The 24082-nt window shown below is 41.1% G+C and overlaps 1 protein-coding gene across 1 annotated transcript; it reads right to left on the bottom strand.

Annotated features, from left to right (window-relative positions):
- Positions 1-512: 512 nt before the first annotated feature.
- On the bottom strand, positions 513-23832 carry xylt2 (xylosyltransferase II). Its single transcript, XM_027141590.2, has 11 exons — positions 23660-23832; positions 16245-16761; positions 15925-16100; positions 14780-14982; positions 13288-13368; positions 11357-11573; positions 10101-10277; positions 7652-7899; positions 5806-6001; positions 4110-4443; positions 513-2690 (listed from the first exon to the last, which is right to left on the bottom strand). The coding sequence occupies exons 1-11, from the start codon at positions 23789-23791 to the stop codon at positions 2368-2370; spliced, it is 2604 nt and encodes an 867-aa protein (XP_026997391.2). The 5' UTR covers positions 23792-23832; the 3' UTR covers positions 513-2367.
- Between the last annotated feature and the right edge of the window lie 250 nt (positions 23833-24082).

Here is a 24082-nt window from a genome sequence, read left to right as displayed (position 1 = left end):
AACAACTTCTGTTGAGGTACCATTTCATGAGACGTAGACAATGCACAACAAGTTTCATGAAACAGACTAGACTGAAGCAGCGATCCGGACATGTCTAACATAAAAAATATGACCTCCCTCTCCAGGAGGAATTATAAATACAAAAATAATCCACTGATTCTCACAATGCACCACTTTATACAGATATGTATGTGTACACACACATACACACACGCACATATTGTCCTAAAATGACAGGCTTCTCTGAAGCAAGTGTGAAAAGACAAAGTCGTTTATATATATATATATATATATATATATATATATATATATATATATATATATATATACATATACACACACACACACACACACATACATACATACATACATACATATACACACACACAAAAAAAAAACAGCATGAAAGAATGAAACTTAATTGGCTTTGCAAAAGAAGCCAATTTGACCCATTACTGATGAATCTTAGCATTAGACAATTCACTATTGCTGTGCTCCCAGAAGATGAACTCTCCTGTTCAGAACACACAGTCGAAAGAGAACAAAGAAGCTAGCCAGATCCAAACTTTATCGATTATCTGTGACACGAAGAGAAAACACTCCACCTCATGGCTAACCAACGTTTTGCTAAGAGCGCAAATATGATGTGCGATTTCAGACACTTGCTTAGAAAAAGATACGGATAATCACTATAGAGGAGTTTGAGTTTACAGTTTTTAGTCTTTCAACCAATTTAAAAAAACAAAAAAAACAACAACACAGGACTAGTTAGGATTCCGTCAACACTTGTGCAAAGCTTGATGAAAATGAAATTACCACATGAAGCAATGTGACGATGAATAATACTGTACTTCATTGCTGACGAAACGTTTTGCTATCCGCGATGAGGACGTACCGTAGTGCAGTAGCAGGCTGAAACAGAATCCTATATGCACAGAAGATTCAAAAACAGTAATAAATTTTATCACTAGGGAGTTGCTTATGAGAAATCTGCAGTAAACTGGGTGAGTACTGTGGTCCATGTCGACGACAGCTTGACCTTTAGGTTTTACACATGAGATGGCCAAAGATCATGAATTAGTGGCAGATCCAAGCGTTCATGGAATTTACATTTGAAGGGCAGTACAATGAGAAAGCTGTCTTTCCACTGCTTTGTCTGAAGGGTCAGCTCATTCACCTTGTCCATGTGCTTGCCCAGCACATTTAGCAATTCATTTATGCAGTAATAAACATCCACCTGGCATCGCTTCCAAAGAAGCCATTCACCAACACACAGAAGTCAAACACACACATACACACACAGAGTTTTCTTTTCTGATGGCCGGTGATTTCGCTTGTAAGTTTTTGCTCTTTTCCAAAACTGTACCCAATCCAAGTGATGGTGAAAATGTAACTCTATAAGCAGCACTTGAAAAATCTTCAAATGGAGCCACTGATCGTTTGACATCCCGATTGACTTCATCAGCTCCTCCTCTTCGTCTGGAGTTCAGACATTTATCTTACAGTAAAGTGCACTTAATCAAACGGCTTCTGAAGTTTAAAAAACAAACAAACAAACAAAAAAAAAACAAGCTAAAATTTTCTTGCAGTCAGACACTTTAACTGAAAAATATATCCCACAGAACCCCAAACAGGTTTCAACAATTCTAAACCAGTTGTGTTTACAAAAATCTTTTGGTATCGGTTTTAAAGTAATTTCTTCCGGAACTTTCCCCCCGTCACAACACGACTTTCCTGACAGGATTTATATGCCTACTTTGTTTTTGAGCTCTTCAAAATGAATAAAAAAAAAATCATTAACTATAAGAACACAATTATAATGTACCGTATAGAACAGCTTTCATAATGCTAGGTTGTGATTTCCAACACAGAATAAAATGAAATAACACAAAAAAATGGTGGACCCCTGGCTTCGCTTCACACACCTCAGTTTGACACCCAATTTGATGCAAAACTCCAACCACTGAACAGGGAACAGGTAGTAAAGCTTAAATAATAACAATAATTTTAAAAAGAAATTGGCTACAATTAATGTATCCAAATGTGCACTTGATTTTGATTTGTTCTGAAAAGAGAAAAAAAAAAAACAAAACGTTGAGGCTTTGCATCAAAACTGCATATGGACACAAACTACACCCCCCCACCAAAAAAAAGACTTTTTTTTTATGAACAATTAGAAAATGTTTTCATGTGCAAATGTCAGTTCATTCTTCTCTTAGATTGTCCCTAACACAAAGTGCCTCGACCAGAAATCATTTGGATGATCTGAGAGACTTGTATCCCGTAAACATCTCTCACAGGGGCTCCTCCTCTCCCCTTGTAGTTTGCTTTAGTGTTCTCACCCTCTGTCGCTACAAATCTTTTGGGCTACCTGATCCGGCCGTTGCTTTTGACTGCGCCAAGTTCGGATTTGGGATCTGGGGACAAGGAGCTCCAACTGGTCTTTGCACACAGCTGTACGCTGGGACAGAGGGATGTCTGAGTGGAACACAGGTCTCCTGTTCCCCAGAAGGCACCCACTAAGCTGTCCAACCAACCCTCCAGAGCCTTGCCCACCAGAGATGCCTTCTTCTGAGATTCCTCCAGTGCAGGCTCCATGGGAGGCAGCTTCAGAACCTGAGCGAGCTGCTGGAAGCCCTGCTCCAGGTAAACGTTTCCTGCAGGGCCTGCGTGCAGCCAGGTATGCTCTTCTATAACACAACAAACAGGAGAAGAGGTTATTTATTCAGTTGTGAGAGTAAACATTTGAACACTCAACTGAAAGGTGCACATCTTGAAAGACACTCAACAACCAAATTATTAGGAACCCCAATTCACAAGTGGCTTTTCACACCGTGCTTAAAACTGGGTTTGATATTTGTATTAACTAACCCTCTTGATTAAGGGACGTGACGTGAGGGTACGTATGGTAACCTATACTCAGAATTTGTTCTCCGCATTTAACCCAACCAAAGTGCACACACACACCATGAACACACACCTGGAGCAGTGGGCAGCCATTTATGCTAATGTACAGGGGATTCTTAATAAACTGGTCAGTGTATGTAGCTAGCAGCATCAGGTGCTGATCTGGAAAAGCCTTCACAAAACTACAAGGTTTCCTGAACTAAAGTATGTTTCACAAATGCAAGTAAAATCGCATTTAAAGATTACCACTAGTTTCACTGCTGTAAAATACATTTAAAGAATAACAAGGTCCAAGGCATTTCCAGCATTTAGACCTGAGCGTCACTGTTGTTTCTGTCGAATATCTGTTTACAACCTGAACTAATTAGGCCTCAGACTGTTTCACACCTCTTTCCAACAAGGAAAATTTTAGCATACTGGCTTCTCAGCCATTATGATATTCACGGCCAGAAATTCAAGGTTATAAAGTGGCCTCAAGCCTGAAAGTAACTATGTTCTCTATGTCATGTTCTCTGACAGCAGACCTCAAAGCATATCAGACCACGTTCGGATCTGTCTACCTCGATGGTACACATTTGTACCTCTCCGTTGTAATGTGGATGTAATGTACCGGTCCTCGCATGCATCACGAACAGTAGACGATTATAAGACACTCCATCTTAGCAACAACAAAGCAAATCACGAATGCGTTAGTAGCCCGAGTTTGCATGTAATTTGCTTTGGAGGTGGGCAAACAGCTCCTCAGTCACACTTGATCAAGTCGAGAAGGCGGAAAACATGGCAGGTTTTTCCATTTTTGCAGCTATGTGTTGGCACTGCTGCACTGAGTGATGTGTGGGTACAGGAGAAGGGCTGGTAATGGAAGGACTGCTGTGTAGAGAAATTCACTATTTACATCTAAGAATATTTTGTTGGTATTGTAACCATGTTAGTTTTTGGATATGCTTTGTACCTGTACTTGTTGTTTTGCTGCACTTCTGAGTATTTAGGTATAAAGGTATTAAACCTGATATACAATTTTTTAATATGGACTCATGTTTGTGCAGTCAAGCAGAGTAACATCAAGAACAGTGTCCTTGGTGATGGCAGCACTCGCAGCAAACAGCAATGTCAACTAATATGTTTACTTAAACATTACTTAAATATATATTTGGCATTTAAGCTCTTTGATTGTACTGCCTCTCATTCCGGAGCTCTCTCACCTTTGCGAAATGGTTCCTTTCCTTTAAAAGCGAGAGGCATGACCAGAAAGCGAGCTTCAGCCATACGCTCCCATAACCTCAGCACACGGACTCTCCATACTCCAGGCCTGAGGGGACGCTGCAGCGGTGGCTTGTATTGAGTAAACTCCGCCTCCACATCCACGCTGATGTCATAAGATGCTGCGACCACCTGAGCAGGATCGATCCACACGATGGTGGCTGTGAGGTTGGGGCCACGAGCCCATTTCTGCACCGCCACGGGCTCGTCCAAAGGCCCCATCACTCCACCAAAGTTCCGGAAAATTCTCTCTTTGGGGTCCCATTCTGTTCCCACCTGAGGGAAGACAAGGTAGAAACCAGGCTTAACTTCCAATCTACTATATCCTAAAAAATATCTGCATACCTTTTCAAAAGGATTTTATACAAGTAGAACTTAAACACTGTACAAAATTCAATATTATTGCAAATTTGGATTTCAAAAAAAGAAACATTCAACTAACTTGTTGAGAACATTTTAAGCTAAAAGAAACCTTATTACATTTCATGCACTCTTTGTCGGTGGTGGGGGGTGGGGGGCACTCACAATATCATCACTATTCAATATCCCAGATAGTGATTTTGAATCTGTGCCCATGTTAATTAATGGCTTTGTACAAAAGGCCAGAAATATTTACATGAATTTCAAAACATCTTAGTATTTGGTTTATGACTTCAATGGACGAGATATGACTTGCCTTCCATTTTAACCCTGGAAAATCTGGCCTTTTGTACAAAGCCATTAACATGGGCACAGATCTGTTACAATTTAAATAGTGATGTTGAAACTGTGCAACATCTGGGATATTGAATAGTCAATCTGACTAAATCTGACTGTACAGCTACCAAGATAGTTAATCTGTCTATATGGTCTTGAGAAAAAGAATGACGCACAAATATGGCAACAGTTGAAACAAAAAATAAACAAACAAACAAACAAACTAAGGATCTTTTAAAATGTTATACAAATCACCAGAAGACATTTGAAAATGTACTCCAGGGTCTGAGCTGTCAAAGTGATAGTGTTGCTATGGCGTCTCTCAAATGGTGGTGGAAAATTTCTCATTGAGTGAACAGATTTATGGGATTGCTGTGGCTCTGGTTTAGGATCTAATCCAATCCTACCTGGCCAAAATAAAATTTAGACTCATTAGTGCTCAAATTATTTCGACCCAGACTGCTGCCCTCCAAATGCAAGTCATGGGTCATAGTAATGATATGTTAAAAAAAAAAAAAAAAATCACTTCAGACCATTAGTAAATGCTGATCATGCATATTTATGGCATCTGGCAGAAACATGTAAATTTATGGTATTTAGGTCATGCCCTTATCCAGAGCGACTTATGTTTATCTCATTTATACAACTGAGCAGTTGTGTTATAATATGTTGTGAATGGATACTGTGTAGAAAAGCAATTAATACACAAATGCACTTGTTTATTTAGCTTTTTGAGAATATCTTCATTGCCAGTCCCATGTGAAGCTGTTCTTGTACATAAACTTGAAGAATTTTGATACATCAGGGTATGAAGATACACCAGGATATGAATTGTTCCGGATTTGGGAAAAGTAATAGCACCACAATATTTGGGGGAAAGGTACTAGAAGCGGTAGAAAGGATACTGCCACACGGGTATATAAACCACTGCCTTGCTCTCACCTCAAGGTTCTTCAGCCTCTCAAACTCATTTAGGTTGCTCTCTAGCTGTAATGTTGCCTGAGGAACAACCCACACCTCCAGCATTTCCTTCTTCTCAGATGCCGTGGTCTTCACCTCCTGGCGTAACAGGTAGCCCTGGAAACGGTCGTCATAGAAATAGAGATGGACGGATATGGGGTAGCCGACAGGCACAAACCTGTTCGGAATACAGTTAATGTTAGATTATGTCATTTTGGGTAACTAAAGGAAACTCATGAATTATCGAGGCTGGTTTGAAACAGTTGCACCTGCTGTAGGAGGTGTGTACGTTCGCCTTACTGAACCGCACCACAACCTCTACAACATGCACAGTGTTGTTATGATTGAGTCAGCAGGAGCCGGTTATGATGCGTCAGAGAGCGCAGTATGTCTTGGTCAGAGACAATATTGCTTTCTTGTGACTCATCCTGACTCTACAGCCTCAACAACAACAAAACATGGCATGAAGTTATGAAAGATACTTAAATGAAACTTGAGCCAGAACAACGTTCAGCCACGTAGGCCACTGAAGTACTGAAACCCAAACGTTTTGGGGTATCAATTGCTAAATGCTAAGGCCTTGAAAGATGAGGAAGTGCAGCTGACACTTTGAATGCCTAGGAAATAACCTGTTCAAGTTCAAAAAGCTTGAAATGCATTTTTGAAGTGATTTTCTTCAGCCTAATAAATTCTAAAGTACTTAAATTATCTATGCATAAGCCTATTTGAAGCCAAGTATGAATCCTTGCTGTGCCACTGCTGCTTTTCTACACAACTGACTCACAAGGCACAGCTGGGTTGCAGAAGATGCCAAGACCTCAATCTTAGGTCAAATATACAGTGTGTTTAACTGCTTAATAGTCTTCCCTGACATTAGAGCATTCATGTGGATTAATAAATAAAACAAAGCTGAAACACTCAAATGTATAATCATTTACATTCTGTGTCAGGACTTGTTGACAGTTGCACTATTCTACACCATGATGTAGCATAAACAGTGTGAGCAGTATGAAAATTCCTACAAGACGACGTGCGCTACACAGATGATGCCGTAATTTAACCAAATGAATGGAATGTTGGACACCTCATGCACTAACTGGTCCCAGCTTCTTTTACATAGCGCTATTAATGCCATTTTTCCACCAAGGCAGTTGGAGTGCTGGTTCGGAGCCAGAGCCTAATTTAAAATTAGTTCTTTCTGTTTCTAAACCCAAAGCACCGGCTCTGAACCAGGAAAAGTGGTTCTTAAGTAGCACAAAAACGTTGCTGGTCTAGACTTAAGAACCACTTGTGTCAGGGGCTGGGGGTGGGGTTACCGTGACCAACAAGACAAAAGAGAACGTCGTTAGCACCATTTTTAAATCATTTTAAATCAGGATTTGCTGCGTTTGAATGCTAGTGATGGTTCGCAAAGCCATGAGCATTAACAGTAAAGCAACATCCGCCATTGTTGATGTTGTGTTTGCCGCTGCTGCGTTAACGTTGCTGTATAATGTTGTATACACTGACGTAAGACTTGGCACTGTGATGGCTCTCTAGCCCATGGAAAGGCAAACACCTTCTTAGAAGGCTCGCCAGTGGAACCAACTTCGAACCAGCACCAGCCCTAGCTCTGAACCAGTACCCGGTTCTTTCTGGTGGAAAGGGGGCATAAGCGGTTCAAGAGCATTTATTTAGATGTTCATGCCTATATATAACTTGTAGATATAAAACAATAAAGACAATAAAATAAACATTCCAAAGCTATTTTTTTGTTGTTTTTACTGTCATCAAGTTGGATTTTAGGGACATTTTAAGTGACTCGGAGTTCACTGTCTGGGAGACTAACCTGCAGGCCTCATGCATGGTTTTCTGACTATGGAGAGCAAGTCTGAAGAAGGACATGTAGGCTGTGAGTGCCACATCGCTGAGAGTTCCCACACCATCCTCTCGCTCAAACAGGCTTTCCCAGTAGGCTTTAAGTGCCGCAGTGCCTGGTGGGTGTTGCCCATACAGGTGGGTATCAAGAATATCAATGGCCTCCTGGTTGACAGTGGATTCAAATTTACGGGCGAAGAACGTGGGTCGCGTCAGCTGCTGTTAGGGGGGAAAAAGACTGAGTGTTATTAACATTTCACTACTAAATGGAATCTTAGCTTGCAAACAAAAACTACCAGTCATGACACTGGCTTCATGCTTTGATTCAATTTGTTCCTCATAATATTTTGAACAACAAGGAAGAAAAGGTTTTGTGTATTTTTTGGTTGCATAAAATAAAATGTGGTGACTGAGCATGTGAAATAGTCACTGATCATGAAACTGAAATGTAACATTGTAAACTACAGTACAGATCCACCTTATATCAAAAATAAATAAATAAACGTATGTATAAATTCTCTCAAAACTTTAATCAAGCAAAGTTTCAGACCTGGGGAAAAATAATTGATTGACATAATGAACTTCATAGCAGTATCTGTGGCATCATTCAGCTCAAGTCAGCTGCAATGAGTTCTGTGACCTCATCCTTTGGCTCCATAGATCACATCTGTGTCATTTAAAGGTCATGTAGGAGCTACTTTTTTAACTGTTATTATATGGTCACGTAATTATATAACGCATAATGTGCATCAATCATTGTGTTTTGGAGCCAACAGGCCCAGTGTATGCTGAACTCCCCCTGGCTTTCAAAGTGTGCAATTGCATTACATACATAATTAATAAAAGGCTCATTACTATGATGTGATTTTTTTTCAGGGTGTCAATATTTTTTACCATATTAAATAATTCAGTCTACTTTAGTGTGTCTTAACGGTGTAGTTTCTCTGTGCTTTTCCACCAGAACGTCCAAACTGTGTCTGCAAATTAACTGTGATTATCTACACTGGCATTCGTGCTATGTGTTAATTAAATACCTGTAGTGAATTTGGTGACCTTTCTTGCCCACGTGCAATGTGAGCCAAGTCAGGACAAAAATAGGGGCAAAGAAGTTCAGAACATGGATTTCTCAAGCACAATCATCATAGAATCGTCCAGATTAAAGTATCTAGTAATTTTGTTAGTGATACAGATTGGCAGTTTTTTCCCTCTTATAACTTCTAACAGCTTCCATCCATCCATCCATCCATCCATCCATCCATCCATCCATCCATCCGTCTTCTACCGCTTATCCGGGGCGGGTCGCGGGGGCAGCACTCTAAGCAGGGACTCCCAGACTTCCGGAGGAATACCATGGCGTTCCCAGGCCAGCTGAGAGACATAGGACACGCTGGAGGGACTAGGTCTTCCCCGGGGCCTCCTCCCGGTTGGACATGCCCGGAACACCTCCCCAGGGAGGCGTCCAGGAGGCATCCGGAACGGATGCCCGAGCCACCTCAGCTGACTCAACTCGATGTGGAGTAGCAGTGGCTCTACTCTGAGCTCCTCCCGAGTGACTGAGCTTCTCACCCTATCTCTAAGGGAGCGCCCAGCCACCGCATTTCGGCAGCCTGTATCCGGAATCTTGTCCTTTCGGTCATGACCCAAAGCTCTAACAGCTTCCTATTCACTGTTTTTACATTGCACTGGATAAGGACTTTTACTAAGTGCTGTAAACTGAAACGCTCCCCACACAGTGTATAATCTAACAGAAATGTACTCCATACTCGCCTACGGTTAGCCACAAAGAAAAATACAACTATTTCTGTTCCAGTTTAATGTCATCTGATAGGAGTTTGCACACATTCTGTTTTCACTAAGCTCAAATTACTGGCAGACTTGGCTTCCTTGGGGCACTCGCTGCCAGTAAAACTGTCACATCTTCAATAGTGCATGCTGTGAGAGAGACACATGGTGATTACCGGATGCATGAGCGTAAGAGAAAGAGGAGGAGTGCAGGAGTCTGATGGAGAGCTTTGCTTGGCTGGTATAAAGATAATCACGTCCAGCTTGTCAGTTAGATGTCAGACGAAAGCTGATGGTGAATTTCAAAAATGTTTGAACCCGTTTCCTTTTATAGAACAGATCTGGTGTGCGTGTACATGACGGTTCTCACAACAATCAGAAGAACTCCTTTATCTGTTCCACCATGTCACATTAGCTGTTCTTCATAGCTTCCTACAGGAAGGGTATACGTAACTGAAAAAATAAATGTGGCGGCATGGCAGGGCATAGAAAGGCAAAAGTTGCTGATGGATTTAACTTAATTCTCGCTCATGTTGCTCGACTAAACGGTTCACTGGAGCAGCTCAGAAGCACTATTCAGCTATCGGTTTCTATTCTGCAGCAGTTTCTATTATTCATTAGACTTTTACTACACTGACCTGAATTCGGATGAGATCGGCAGGTTTGAAGTCATTGGGAGAGCATCCGCACCAGTCCACTATATGCTTGTACTGGCACTTGCAGCCCAGCTTGCGATTCCAGTTAGTAACTCGCAGGTTGTTGTCCACTAGGGTGTCACACATGTGGCTGTTGCCCAACACTGTGTGAAAGAAAGACTGAAAAACAAAGAGGAAAAGAGTGGAAAGGGTTAATGTTGGATCATTTCTCTTATTCCTAATGAATTTAAATGGTAAATAAACTGCGATCGCATATGGCATTGCTGTCAGGATGCACGGGAATAGATTTTCTGCACAATTGTGATTTCTTCTAATACAAGCTAGAAAATGACTGTAAACATGTTGTACTTTAATCTGCGTTTTGTCGTGGCTTTTAACTTTAAGCTGCATGTTACTGTCATATGTCACTGTTACTGTGCACTGTGGATGATGCCACAAACCCATCAAACACTACACCCTCCTGCCATCTGGAAACATGTACCGAAGCATTCAGGCGCTCACAACCAGACTGTGTAACATTTTTTGACCCTCAAGCCGTCAGACTTCTGTACACCCAGAACTGAACCAAGCTCTCACACACACACACACACACACACACACACACACACACACACACACACACACACACACACACACACACACACACACACTCAATAAATCTATGCTTACAACACCACACACACTCAATAAATCTATGCTTACAACACCACACACACAGTTAATATGCTGTTTATGCAGACACTTTAATGCACAAAAAAATTCATGCTGCTATTGGAAGTGTACATATATTTACAACCCTCCTACTGTTTACTAATCTGTATTTGCACAATTCCAATACAACCTGTGTTCTGGTCTGTGCTTTGTTTTATGTAGCTCTCTCTTGTAGCACATTATGTTGTTTGCACCAGGTTGCATACTATGCACTTTACTTTTTAGTCCTCATCTCTGTGTTGTCTTATATAGCTCTCTGTTGTTCTCTGTAGCACCATGGTCCTTGGTTGAAATGACAATAAAGGCGTCTGGACTTGACTTCCCAATTTCAAGACAATACAGAAGAGCCACACTGCTTTATCTTGTACAAACATAGCTATTGTGCAACAGGAAAGACATGTTCCACTTGTATGGTCCATTCTAGTTTTCTCGACTAACCAGTTCTACAGTGTGCGATTTAATACTAAAAGAATTTATTTACAGCCTTCAGTGTTTCAGATTTAGAGCCAACTAATTTGACATAGCACCTCTGCAGGGAGCAGGGCGTAGGTGTAGAACTGCTTCAGCCCGGTCACCAGCTCGTCCTTGGAGTTGACCACATACTCCACAAAGCGACGTGTGAGTGAAAACCAGTCGGAGCCACCAGACACGTCCAGGCCCTCTGGAATGGTGCGCTCCCCTAGCCGCCACATGTGATTATCACACTCGTGGAAAAGTCTGTCCAGCCCCTGTTTCTTAATGAACCTTGTAAAGAGCAGAGATGATGCAGAAAAACAGTGAGATGATCGTTCCAAACAAAGACGGCGAAAGTTCGAGTCTTTTTCATGCAAATTTCCATCCGTTCTGGTTTAAGAAAAGAGTGTAAAAAACTGTACACTCTCATGCCACTTTAGTACAAAGACCTTTACCCCTGCTTATTTATGCCATTCAGTCAATCACATGGCAGCAATGCAATGCATAAAATCTTGCAGGTCAGTCTGTTCCACTTTAGCCTCAGCTTTCTGCTCCTGAATGCCAGCAGAGAAATCTGACATGGTCTCTTAATGTTTTTAGCCCTTGCCTCATGGTTGGACATGTTGAGCATTTGGAGATGCTTCTCTGCTCATCACGGCCATTCAGAGTGATTACTGGAGTTACTGTAGACTTCCTGACAGCTCTGTCAATTCTCCTCAGGTCTCTAATCAACAAGGTGTTGCTGCCCACAGAATTAGCACTCACTGGATGTTTTTTTTTGCCCCATCCTGTGTAAATTCGAGACCCTCAGAGATTCTAATAAACTCGATCCCAGCCTGTCGGTCACCAACAAGCAAAAATCTATATTTCTGATTGTTTGATGAAAACTAACTGAAGCTCTCGACCTGAATCTGTAAGATTTTTGCATTGCACTTCTGCTATGGAATTGTCTGGTGAGCAGTAGTTTATCTGAACATCCAAGCAGTGGAACATTAAAAGGTCATTTGGATATTAATGCTGTACAATACTGTACCTTTATCGTATCCCATCTTCAAACCAACACAACATTGTCTATAGAAATTACACCAACATAGAGAAAGCACTTGTAGATTTGGCATTAAAGTATTTTAGAACCTACGTTGTGTTACTTTGTTATCTTGATATAGTTACAATAATATTTTTATAATAATAATAATAATAATAATAATAATAATAATAATAATAATAATAATAATTTTAGGCTCAGCCTAAAATGCACCAAATTTGCAAACTTTATACAAGAAAAAATAATTAATAAAAATCCCTTCAGAGAGAATAAGAGCTTGCATATAAATTTAGTACATTAAGGCTATTAAAGAAATAAGCAGGTACTATATAGTAAACTATATGCAAGAGAAATAAACACAAAAAAGAATGTGCTATACAAATTTCAGGTATAATAACACAGAATGAATAGTTCACGTGTTCATCTGAGAATCGTTTAAATGTATTGATTCAGCTATTATGATGCCGTGTTACACTGTTGCGTTAGCAGCAGTTCGAAAAGATGTGTTTAGCTGGCTTTACAAGCCATTGCATCGGTCAGATGCATGTGACACTTTCTTCCCCGTTTGTTGCACACATGTTTATAAAGACACAAAATTAAAAAAAAAAAAAAAACAAACAAAAAAAAAACAAAGTTTTAGAACTTTGAACAACATTTTAGACTCATGGCATCTTACGTATGTAACCTAGTAAACCAGAGTTAATTAACCCAATGATAGAGACTTAAGCACTTCTGTACGTCGCTCTGGATAAGGGCATCTGCCAAATGCTGTAAATGTAAATGATAAAGCAGTGCTGCCTAATGGGTGCGAATTGGCTTTGACTAAATTCGGGGATTTTCGGAGAAATGTGACAGCTCTGGGATTCTACCTTCGAAATGAATCTAGGAACCATCCTTATACACAAACTATCTGCACATCAGTAAATCTGAGAGGAAAAAACATAAAGCAGCAGTAGCTACCTGGCATTCTCTCTGCCATGAGACTTCAAGAAGTTCTTGTCACGGTTCTGAGAGAGGAAAGCCACCAGCTCGTCATTGGTCCTGTTTCAGAGAGATATGGGACAAGAGAGAGATATGAAATGATGTAACAGAGCTGACTTGAAGGTGGCAAAGATAAATCTGATGGCTTCAACTAAATGGAATTATCCTCTGCTGACAGGATTTGGTGGTCATCAATGTCTCAGTGTGCTATCATGCAGGAGTTGTCTTTTTTTTTACTTGAATGGCATTCGGCTGAAGGGATTATACCGCGCTCCGGAAAGCCTCTGATGTGTCTGGTGGGGAAAACTAAACTGAAAGAAATAGGGAGAGACCTGCCAGCTTCACTGCACAACAGCACAAAGAGAGCTTTCACACCAATATATCTCATGGCCAAGAGCACCAGCCATAATACACCCGTGTGCTTCCTGCTCACAGATAGGCCTTACCTGTCTACAACAAGATGTCCTCTTATTATTAATTCATTATAGAGGAGTCAGAAAGAACCAGCAACACTGCAGAAATCTTTTAAATCCTCTCTAAACCTTGTAAAATTCTTAAACTTAATATTATTTTAAGGAACAAGGAAGCTTAAACTCACATTAGACCTGCAAGTGCCATTGAGTCACAAAATAAAACAAATCATGGTATGCAAATGAAGATAATATAATAATGCTAAAAGTTATTGAAAATGCGCTCTCTCTCTCTCTCATATATATATAAATAATATATATATATAAATAAATAAAACATTCAATTTAACTGAATAGAATATATGGGTTGGGGTCTCAATCTCCCATTTTATTCGAAAGAAATAGATTTATATTTTTTATTTTATTTGTTCGCTTTAACTGCAATTTTCCAATTAAAGTGTTTTTTGTTGAGTTTTTGAGTGTTAATGATCTAATCATCTATGCAATATTTTGATGCCAATAAGTAGCTTAGCAACATGCTAATGAGCTAACTTACGTTATACTGGTTACAGCGTGAGTGGCCATGTTGATGGGATATATCAGAGAAGGAACTGGTCTGCATTTCGAAACTACAATATTCGTTTAATATGAGAAAAACTTCATTCCTTCCTACTGACAGGGGAAAAAGCGGTTTGCATCACCCTCTGAGCTGAAGCTATAATTCATGATGGGTTGTCTGGGGCCTTTCTGACAGCCGCAGCTTTTCTGACTAAACTCTTAACATGCCGTGTGTGAAAGGAAACGTTACACTCTAGAATGAATTGCACATGTCGAGGGAACATGTGGAACAAGAGAGAATACAAGCATATGCTAATGCTTGCTAACTTTGTAAATGAGATAAAAAAAAAATCTTGTTTCATTTCTGGTCCCAAAATACATGAAAGGCATGAGCTTGACATGCAGGTGGTGTCACCTACCTCTTGTCTGGAGGTTGGTAGTCGCTATATGTTTAAGTGAAGATTTGAAGAACATTTGTGCAGTGTGTGTGCTTGGTGATTGACCTGGTGGGGAAGTCTGTGGCACTGAGGTTGATGAAGAAGTCCCATTTCCAGTCGAGCATGGACATCAAATCCTGCATGCTGTGCAGGTATGCCTTCAGCAGACTGGCCCCGCCCCAGATAGTGACCATGCGCCAGGGTGTGACCCTCACGTTGGAGTACAGCTCGGCCATGTGCACAATTTCCCGGTGCAGGTAGGTGGAGCGCTACAGGAGACATGGAGGTCAGCTGCGTTCACTTTTTCTGCTGTCTCAGAACATGCGGTTCACATTGACGCTGCTTATTGTGGTCAGATAACACTTCCAGCCTTGTTTAAAAATTCATTCAAGCAGAAGCCAGTGATATTCAGAGTGAAAAACATATAGTTAAATATCCTATCTACATGATACTACTTTTCATCCTTGCTGCAAAGAACGCAGCTCTTAATACGGCCTTTTAACGAGCTACATGCTAATAGTGTAGGAAGAGGAGCCTCTTATGAAGCAGGATATAAGCGGATTTATTCAGAAATCAGAAATCCTTCATACGAAGAAATCTGGGATTCATTAAAATCCTTATTTTTATTACATTTACACCATTTCAGTAGCACTTTTCAGTCTCTGTCAAAATCACATCATCCTGCTAGATCACTAAGAGAGGAACGAGGAGTATTAGAAAAAACTAGAAGATTTTTGAAACGTTTGCTGTTTTAAAATTCAATTGAGGCCCTACACAGTATTTCCAATAAAATGCTCAGTAAATGGATAATTATCACATACTATTAAACAGTCTTATTGGCATACGAGTGAGTCAAAATAACTACTTCTGTTTTTTAGGCTTTATCAAAGTACAAACAAACAGATGCCTCTGGAGCATGTAAGGCAGCATCTCCTACCCCTGAAACTGCTACACATCTGTTGCTCTCGCTTCGAACCTCTGATTTCCTTTGACACTAACTTGTCAACTGGAAAGTGCTTTGAAAACCACTTACATCCATTCAGGGACATGTAAACAGTCCCTAACCTATAATTCACTGTTGCATTGCCTTGACTTCTAGAGAGGCATGTCAGAGTAGCAAAAGTGAAGACATCTGTTATGAGTGCGAGCCGGATGTGTATTACGGTGGATTCGCCAAAATAGAAAATGGAGAAGAGAAACTGACAACTTACCTTATCCACATGGATGTAGTAGAAATGGTCTTTGTGATAAATGGCTTTGAGGAGTCGCTTGAGCTGCCGCACGGCTCGACCGTGGACCATCAGTACGAACGCCACCCTGACTGGGTTCTCCACTTTGGACAAATCGTTGTCTAGAATTTCAGCTTGCTGGCCAGCACTGGACAAGACTATAGGACACCAAATACAACAGAGATCCATAACAAGGACAATATTATGGCTTTAATATCAACATGTTTTTTTGTTGTTGTTTTTTTTATAAAAATTGGTTAAACTTTTAAAAAGCAATGCCTGTTGTTAGTAAGCATGTGTACCATGCTGTGTGCAGTACTGAGGTAAAGCCTGAGGCATCAGCTCTCCAGCCTGGTGTTTGCAGACAATATTGGCAATCTCCTGCCGGCACTGGCGTGATCCAGCACGGTGCAGAGCAGACAGAGCATCCTTGCCAACGATCTCACAGCTGGGTACAAAGTCGTTGCTTGGGACCTGAGGTGCGCCGTCGACGCTTCCCGGTTCTCCTTGAGCGCCTGGTGGGAATTTGCCTCCTTCCTGCGCCTTCATGTCAGTAAAGTTACGGCTGCTGGATGGATCGTACGGTGCAACGACATCTCCGGCTCCAATGCCCTGCACCACTCCGGCTCCTTCCCTCATGGAGGGCTTCATTCTTCGTTTTCCCCCTTTCTTGGTGGGACGAGTGACGACCGGCCGCTCCATGTCGTGCTTCACCTGGCGGTGATACCCCCCGGACAGGGAATTCTGCCCCTTGGCTTCCGAGTCTCTCCTCACATCCTGGTTGTTGTGATCAGGCAGCTTAGACTGCCGTTCTCTGCGCTGGAAGCAAAGACAGAACAATGTGAAAAGTGAACCAATTTATCTAGAACTCTTAAAGAACCTAAATGATCACCCACATCCTTCATGTCCACCCATGTTCTGGAAAAAAAGAATTCTGCTGTGCCTGTGCTGACATACATGGCCTCACGAGGACAGAGGCACCAGCCACTTACACAAATGAAAGAAAAGAAAACAATAATAGAACGAGAGAAACAGCGAGCTCGGTAAACGTGGTCAAGGTTGTAAACAGATGAGATGAGCTGGACGGCGGTCACAATCTTAAGCTGCCTTGTCAGCACCCTTTCCAGTAGTTTCAGTAACACTGCCCAGTTAATTAGATCCTCAGTGTCTCAGGCTCGGTCTCGCTGGATTCTGCCATTACAAGGTCACCAATACGGTAATACCGGAACGTGGGCACTGGTGCTGACAGGAATTCAAATCTTCCACTGTTGGCTTCTTGAGCAACAATCTGAACCCTCGACTACAAAACTGGATGTGGGGAATCAATCACATTCAAGTTAATGTGAAAAAACATGAAAAGATGTTCAAGATCTTTCTTAAAGCACTCTCATTGCCATATAATCGAGAACATAGACATTTCCAGTGCGCATAAACCATCAGACTTGTGTATACATAAATCACTGAGTCACGTCACATCCAACACTTTTCATGCATTTCATTACACTAATAAGAACGAACAGGCAAGTGGCGAAAAAAATAAACAACCCACATGTTGCCTCTTGCCCATGAACCGATTGCCCTTACGGTTTGTTCTGAAGCACACCTTCATCCTTTATGATTGATGGAGGAATATTCTGTTTCTCATAATGGCAGACAAGTACATTTCTGGCGTCGATCTCCACTTTGGCAAATGTTTTTAGAAGAACTTTCAGGAAGCTAAACATGATGAAAATGCCAAGGGGTTTCTGAACACTTCTGAATACTACCAGCTCCCGAACACTGAATTAGTTAGAAATGATGGAGGGAACAACTGGTATGTTGCCATCATGTTGCCATTGCCTAGATCGATCAGAGACCTACAGAAACACTCAGAGGACTCAGGAGAAGTTTTAAAAATTCCCGGTTTCTGCTGTTACTCATTTTACAGCCTACCGATAATCCTCCCACTTCTACCTGACCTCTCAAAGTGTGCATTTAGAAAGCCTGAGAGGTCACCCTTAACTCGCTGGTGTCAGGAAAACGTGGCTTCCCCCGGTGCAGGCAGGCAGCACATTCTTTGACTCGTAAACCAAGAGGTGCGTCCCAGCTTGCATACTTCTGCGCTATTCTACACCCTTCTGTAGTGAGCGTTGCAAATTCCAACAAGAAGAAGTGCACTAACTCTACCACGAAAAAAAGTGGAATGTTGGATATTTCATGCACTAATAGAATAAAAAAAAAAAGGATTCCTGATGGTTGATCTTACAGATGTGTTTTAATTTAGCCCACATTGTACGGTACATTTTTCTATGTTCTCGATGTCACATTACATGGATTTGATGCCGGGAAATGGGTTATACTTTGTTATTTTAAAAAAAAACCCATTTCAGATGATTTCTACCCTTTGAAAATTCATACAACAGAAAGAATACAAAGTGCCTAGTGTAAATGTTTAGTACATCATTTAGGACACAATGAAGCTGAGCTTATTAGTTTAATCGTGTGGAAAATACCCGCTGTAAACACTCGGTCCGCACAAAAGGTTTGTGGCGCATTTCTAGGGAAAAACAAATGTACGAATATTAATGAATTCATTCAATTAAATTACAACTTAATGATCATTCATAATAAATGTATTATTGCTGCAACAAACCAAAAGCATCTGCAAAATGAGTGTGCGAGATAAACCGGCATGAACATGCCACAACATCAGCCTCCAGTCTTAGAAGCTGTGACTCATGTGTCCATGTGGAGGGAAAAAAAAAAACAAGGCTTGCAAACATAGTTTAGCATTGTTTGGTCAAAGAAGTCTTACTGACAGTTAAAAGCACTGAATGCTGCAAACCCGTGTTCAAAAGCACTGCTGTGTACATCACACAAGTGTATTTTCACTGGCTTTCACTCTCCACAGAGTTTAGAGTCTCTCCTGATGGTACATCATCTGCGGGGGCGGAACGGTGCCCCTGCCCGGGGCAGACGGTGCATGCAGAATGTAAATGCGAACCAGAAGAGAAAAAAAACACTCAAACCATAACAGAAAACTGACTTTCTGAAACACATCTCAGTGAAAAAGGCTTCCCACAAAAGGACTGCTGATGTTGGCCTGCAAGTATGTAGGGAGAGAGCATAGAATAACACAGTTAGAGCCCACCACTTCCTGCCACAAAGCAAAGTCAAGTCTGGACCACTGGCACGAGCAAACACGAGGGCACACGCTCCGGATCGGCGTTAAAGTACCACACGAGTCCTGATGAAAATCATTATGCGGCTGCTTCGTTTGCGTTAAAGTGGAAAACTTAAAAGTGGAATTCACATAAAAGTGAATCAATTTAGACTGAATTAATCGAGATTAAAGCTCTCGCCGTTAAGAAACTAAAGAACAACAAAACTGAAATGATTATTTATACCCACAGAAACACTCACAAATCTTCACACCCCATGAGTCCAAACAATATCAGCAAAAGTAAGTGGAAAACTGACAGTTGTTCCCCCCATTCCAGATGTGTTCCCCTTTTTACTGTTAAAATAACCTCCACTCTTCAGGGAAGGCTTTCCTCTAGATTCTGGAGTGCGGCTGGAAGGATTTGAGATCATTCAGCGTTACGTGAGCGTGAGAGAGATCAAGCACTGATCTGGAGACCTGGGCTGCAGTCAGTGTTCCAGTTCATCCAAAAGGTGTTAAGTGGGAATGAGGTCAGGGCTCTGTGAAGGACAGGAGATCCGCAAACTTTTGGACGTATAGTGTAGATGGATGATAGGGTAAGGATTTCACCCTGACCTGTGGGTGCATCCAAATGACTGCTTGACAGTTAAACTATCGGGAAATTGTCAAGGGTCCCACTGAGGTTCTGTCGTTCTTTGTAATGAGTTTCCGTGAGTTTGCAGCTGCCCAGTTAGTGGAGTTCATCCATTTCAATGCTTTTCATAGATGGTGTTTGGAGAAACCTTGCTTCCTGGATGTCCAACTTCATCCCACTTACTACCGATTAATTTCTCCATCTCTAAAAAAAAATGCCAAAGTTTATTCTGGCTTTACTACTATTATGATTCATTTTTCCAGAAGCACACCGTGTTGCTCACAGTCGGAGTTCTTAAGGAGCGAACACACATCATTGTTCATGTACTTTTACTAAAGGAATAAAAGGGACATCTACTAGATGACACGTCAGAACGAAAGCATCTCAGTCTGTCTGGTTTCCCCAGTCTAGCTGTAACGTTTAGCCATTTCCCGCACAGCTCCATTTCAACTAAAAAACTTTCAGCCGTGGTTGCCATGATCTGTATCTCAAATCACAAAACTTCGCTATAGAGTCTATTTACTAGTCTAGACATTTCTGAAGACTGGTAATGAGAACTGACCTTTTGTACGTTTAAGAGTCTGTTAAAGAGTTAAAACACTAACTGTAGCAAGAAAAGTGTTAGCGTTAGCATTAGCATCAGGACTCGAGAACAAACTAAAAATAACAATCTAGAACAGGACAGATGCTTGCAATCTGAGACACAAGCTTTGATTGTTTATGCAGTTTTCTTGGTGTCACGCTGCCGCCAGTCTTTATTCTGGCAGTGAACCCCCAAATCTCAGCATTAACTGGATTCTGCAGCATTTTCCACTTCGAAATAGAAATGATGCCGTATTTCCTGAAGCCCCTCAGCTGGAGAAAAAAACAAAAAAACAAATCGCTTCTACAAGTTGCAGCTTGTTTTTTTAGCGATTTTGTACTTTATTCGAACGCTCTATGTACATTTAATTTTTTTCAACTAACTTGTGTTTAATAAGTTAAAACAATCTGAAAACATAAAAAACATATAAAACTTAAATTTTAAATATAGTTCTTTACAGTGACTGATGAGGAAATTAAGGCATCAGTGTCTTAGTATACCGATTCATCACCTAGGAAGCTGCCTGAGACGCACCCAGGGAGTGTCTATACAAACCCTACGTAAGCAGAGAGGCATTCAGTTTGCTCAGGATCACAAACGGTTTTCACAGCTACATCATACGTTTACAGGTTATATGCAAAAATGAACTATTGCACCTTTAGGGTGATGCTGACTTCTTTGTAGGCTCCATATATTTGCCACATGCATCTTTATGCACATAGGTGATAAAGGTCTCTATGGTGATGTGCAGTATTTCATCCCTTTGGTGTACTCAAGCTGTGAATCAATAGCCTCTTTCATCACCTCACCATCAAGCTGGGTGTATTGCCCGGTGAACGGCTGAACTCGTAACCTACACTCCGGTGAGAAAGTCCTGGCTCTTTGACATGCAGAGAAAATGACAGAATATGAAAAACAGCCCCCTAGACAGAGCATTATTTTCTGTAGCATCCTACCAGCTTGGTGGAGGGCAACAGCCCACAGCTGTCACGCTGTTCCCCCACAGCTACATCTCATTGTGGATGACATCATATTTTACTGCACGTTACACCAAGGCTCACACCAAGCCACTGCTGCAGCTCAGCCACTTCGACTTGCTTAAAACAGCAGAAATCTTCCCGGTAGGGAGAGGACCATGTCGCGGACCAGGCCTTCATCCTTCTAGCACAGAATACGTTGTAACAGCTTGTGTGTGAGTGTACAGGCACGATGTACGAGAGCTTTTCCCTCAGGGTGTCCAATATGATCAAGCCCTTACCTCCTTGAGTAGCTACTGCTATTTGAAGAGATGGAGAGACAGAGAGAGAGACAGATGCGACAAGCTTGCACACCCATGGGGGCTAATTACGAGAAAAGCTGTGGAAAAAAGTCTGAAGACAGACTGCTAGCTGTGGATTTTATATCCAATAAGCTGGGGTTTACATCGTACGGATTTAGGTCGGTTTTGCTGTCATGCACAAACCTTGAGCATCATAGAAAGATTTTTTTGCCCTGGTATCATAAAACAGCCAATGACACATCTGACAGGATCAGAAATTGGACAGGATTTGGATTAAGATCTCAGCTGCTATGACACTCACCTGGAAGCCAATTACAAGAAGATTCCATAGAATAAGAAGAAACTCACAGAACAGCTCCAAACGCTGCAGTAGCAACTATGATGAACATGCTAAAGGACAGAAAAATATTCTCTTTCTTTCTATTAACAAACGTTTCTGTTGACATGATCCTAATTTTTGCACAAGCCCATGATCTTGTTGATTAATGCCATATACAGGACATAATCTAAACCGTGTAATCGAACAGTGAGAACATCTTCAAGTAAAGACTTATTCAGATTCTCTCATGAACTGTAATCGTCGTAAAAGTTGCACATCAAAAAAAAGTTATTGTACAAAGCTCCTGTGACCACCCGTCGTCGTCAGCACAAACCATTTATCTTTTCCCAAAATCTACACCGACAGCTGGCACTTCATTTTGGAAAGCTGTGTCTCATATATCAGGTGTCAGTGTGCAGACTTTAGGCATCTCGCTTTTAGCTACACATTCCAATGTCAACTCAGCAGATCTGTACCTGTAAACGTAAATGATGATCATACAGATACAGGCTTGGGCTTGGTTACAGAATCACAAACATAGCAAACATAGTATATAGTAAGCAAGACACGAATGCTCATCGTTACATCGTGCATTTCGGCGCAGTCAGTTTCTCTCGAGCAATATTTGCATCCGAACCTTTCCATAGCCGATGATCGACACCATTAGAGGACAACTGCAGATTTCAAACATGTGTTAAGTTTTGATGAGCTGCATAACAGACAAGGCAGACGGTTAACAGCTTTCACAGCACTTATAGTCTCCAAATGTCTGTAATATATACATAGGGAAAACAAAGACGTTTTATGAAAACGTCCTCCGAAACGTCTCGTATTTCTCTAGATTATTTTCCAGACAGCCTTTAAGAACGGCCTTTGACAAAAGAAGAACAAAGTGAAATCATTCTCATGGCACACACACGACACAGCCGGCAAATTTACTGACAGATACAAAAGTCTGTGGGAAGAAAAGTGTCAAATCACAAAGTGGGATGTCCACGAAAGTCCACCGATGAAGTTGTGGTGCTGGTGTATGACAGTACGTTAGGAATAGAAACTGTCAGGACATTCTGTAATTTCATGTATACCTCAATCAAAATATTTCCAAAATAAAGTTAGACAGTTATTTATAACTGTTTACCCTTTAAATTTCTTACTTGAACCAGTTCCTTTCACCATCTGCTCTTGTTCCTGTTATGACCCACTCTTACTTCCCCAAAATGGTTAGTGATAGTGATTAAGAAAATACAAAAATTCATAATGTTAAGCATTTTTTCCATACACCTTTTTCCAGGGAATGATGTCAAACCGTTTAACTACAGCTGTACATAGTAGTGTTTATCCAGAATAAGCAGAATAAACCTAACGAAAGGGTGAATTAGTATTAGTATTATTTTTCAATTGTTATACTTATGTGCCAGGGCTCATATTTCGGCATTTAAAATCTGTCCCCAGTTACATACACAAGTGTGTGTGAGTGTGTGTGAGTGTGTGTGAGTGTGTGTATAGACAGTTAGACAGTTAGCCAGTTAGCATACCACCACTTTGCCACTCGTTGTAAATTAGCAGTTGTCAATAAACATTAGCGTTAGCTTGCTATAGCCACAACCGGCAAAACAGATGAAGTCAATCCTTAAGGCTCTATAGGTGCTAACTTTAGCTTACTAGCTAACTACGGATCAGAGTCTCAGCCCCCGTTAGCTTCCACACAACAGCACCGTGTCTGATTGAGCTAATAACATAATAGAATATAATAATCTCACCTCGGCTTCTCCTTCCTCCAGACTCCGGAGACTCCATACCACCAATCCCTGGATTAGGAGAATTGTTAAAGCAGCGGCGATAGCAAGTTTGTACCGACGGAGCAGTTTCTGTACACGAATGCTCGCCACCATTTTCCTCCCAGTGGTTTACATTTAGCAGTGAATCATGTTGTCCGGATGAATCGGTACAAAGAATCGCTAACTGAATCGAGCACGATTCTGAATCATTTGATTCAGGGGACGGCCGCTTTGATTTGACAGACATGCAATCCCTAAATCCCCAGCAATAACAGTGCAATAAAATCGAGTTTAGCAATAAACAGGTATTTCTGGAGCTTTCGATTTGTGCTACATTGCTATGGTTTCATTATATGAATGGTTTCTCTAATGATGAAGTAAACTGCTTCTCAAATGGGCATTGCA

Source organism: Tachysurus fulvidraco, chromosome 15, assembly GCF_022655615.1.
Source record: "Tachysurus fulvidraco isolate hzauxx_2018 chromosome 15, HZAU_PFXX_2.0, whole genome shotgun sequence".
NCBI classification, from domain to species: Eukaryota; Metazoa; Chordata; class Actinopteri; order Siluriformes; family Bagridae; genus Tachysurus; species Tachysurus fulvidraco.
This window is presented reverse-complemented; position numbering and strand designations above follow the sequence as displayed.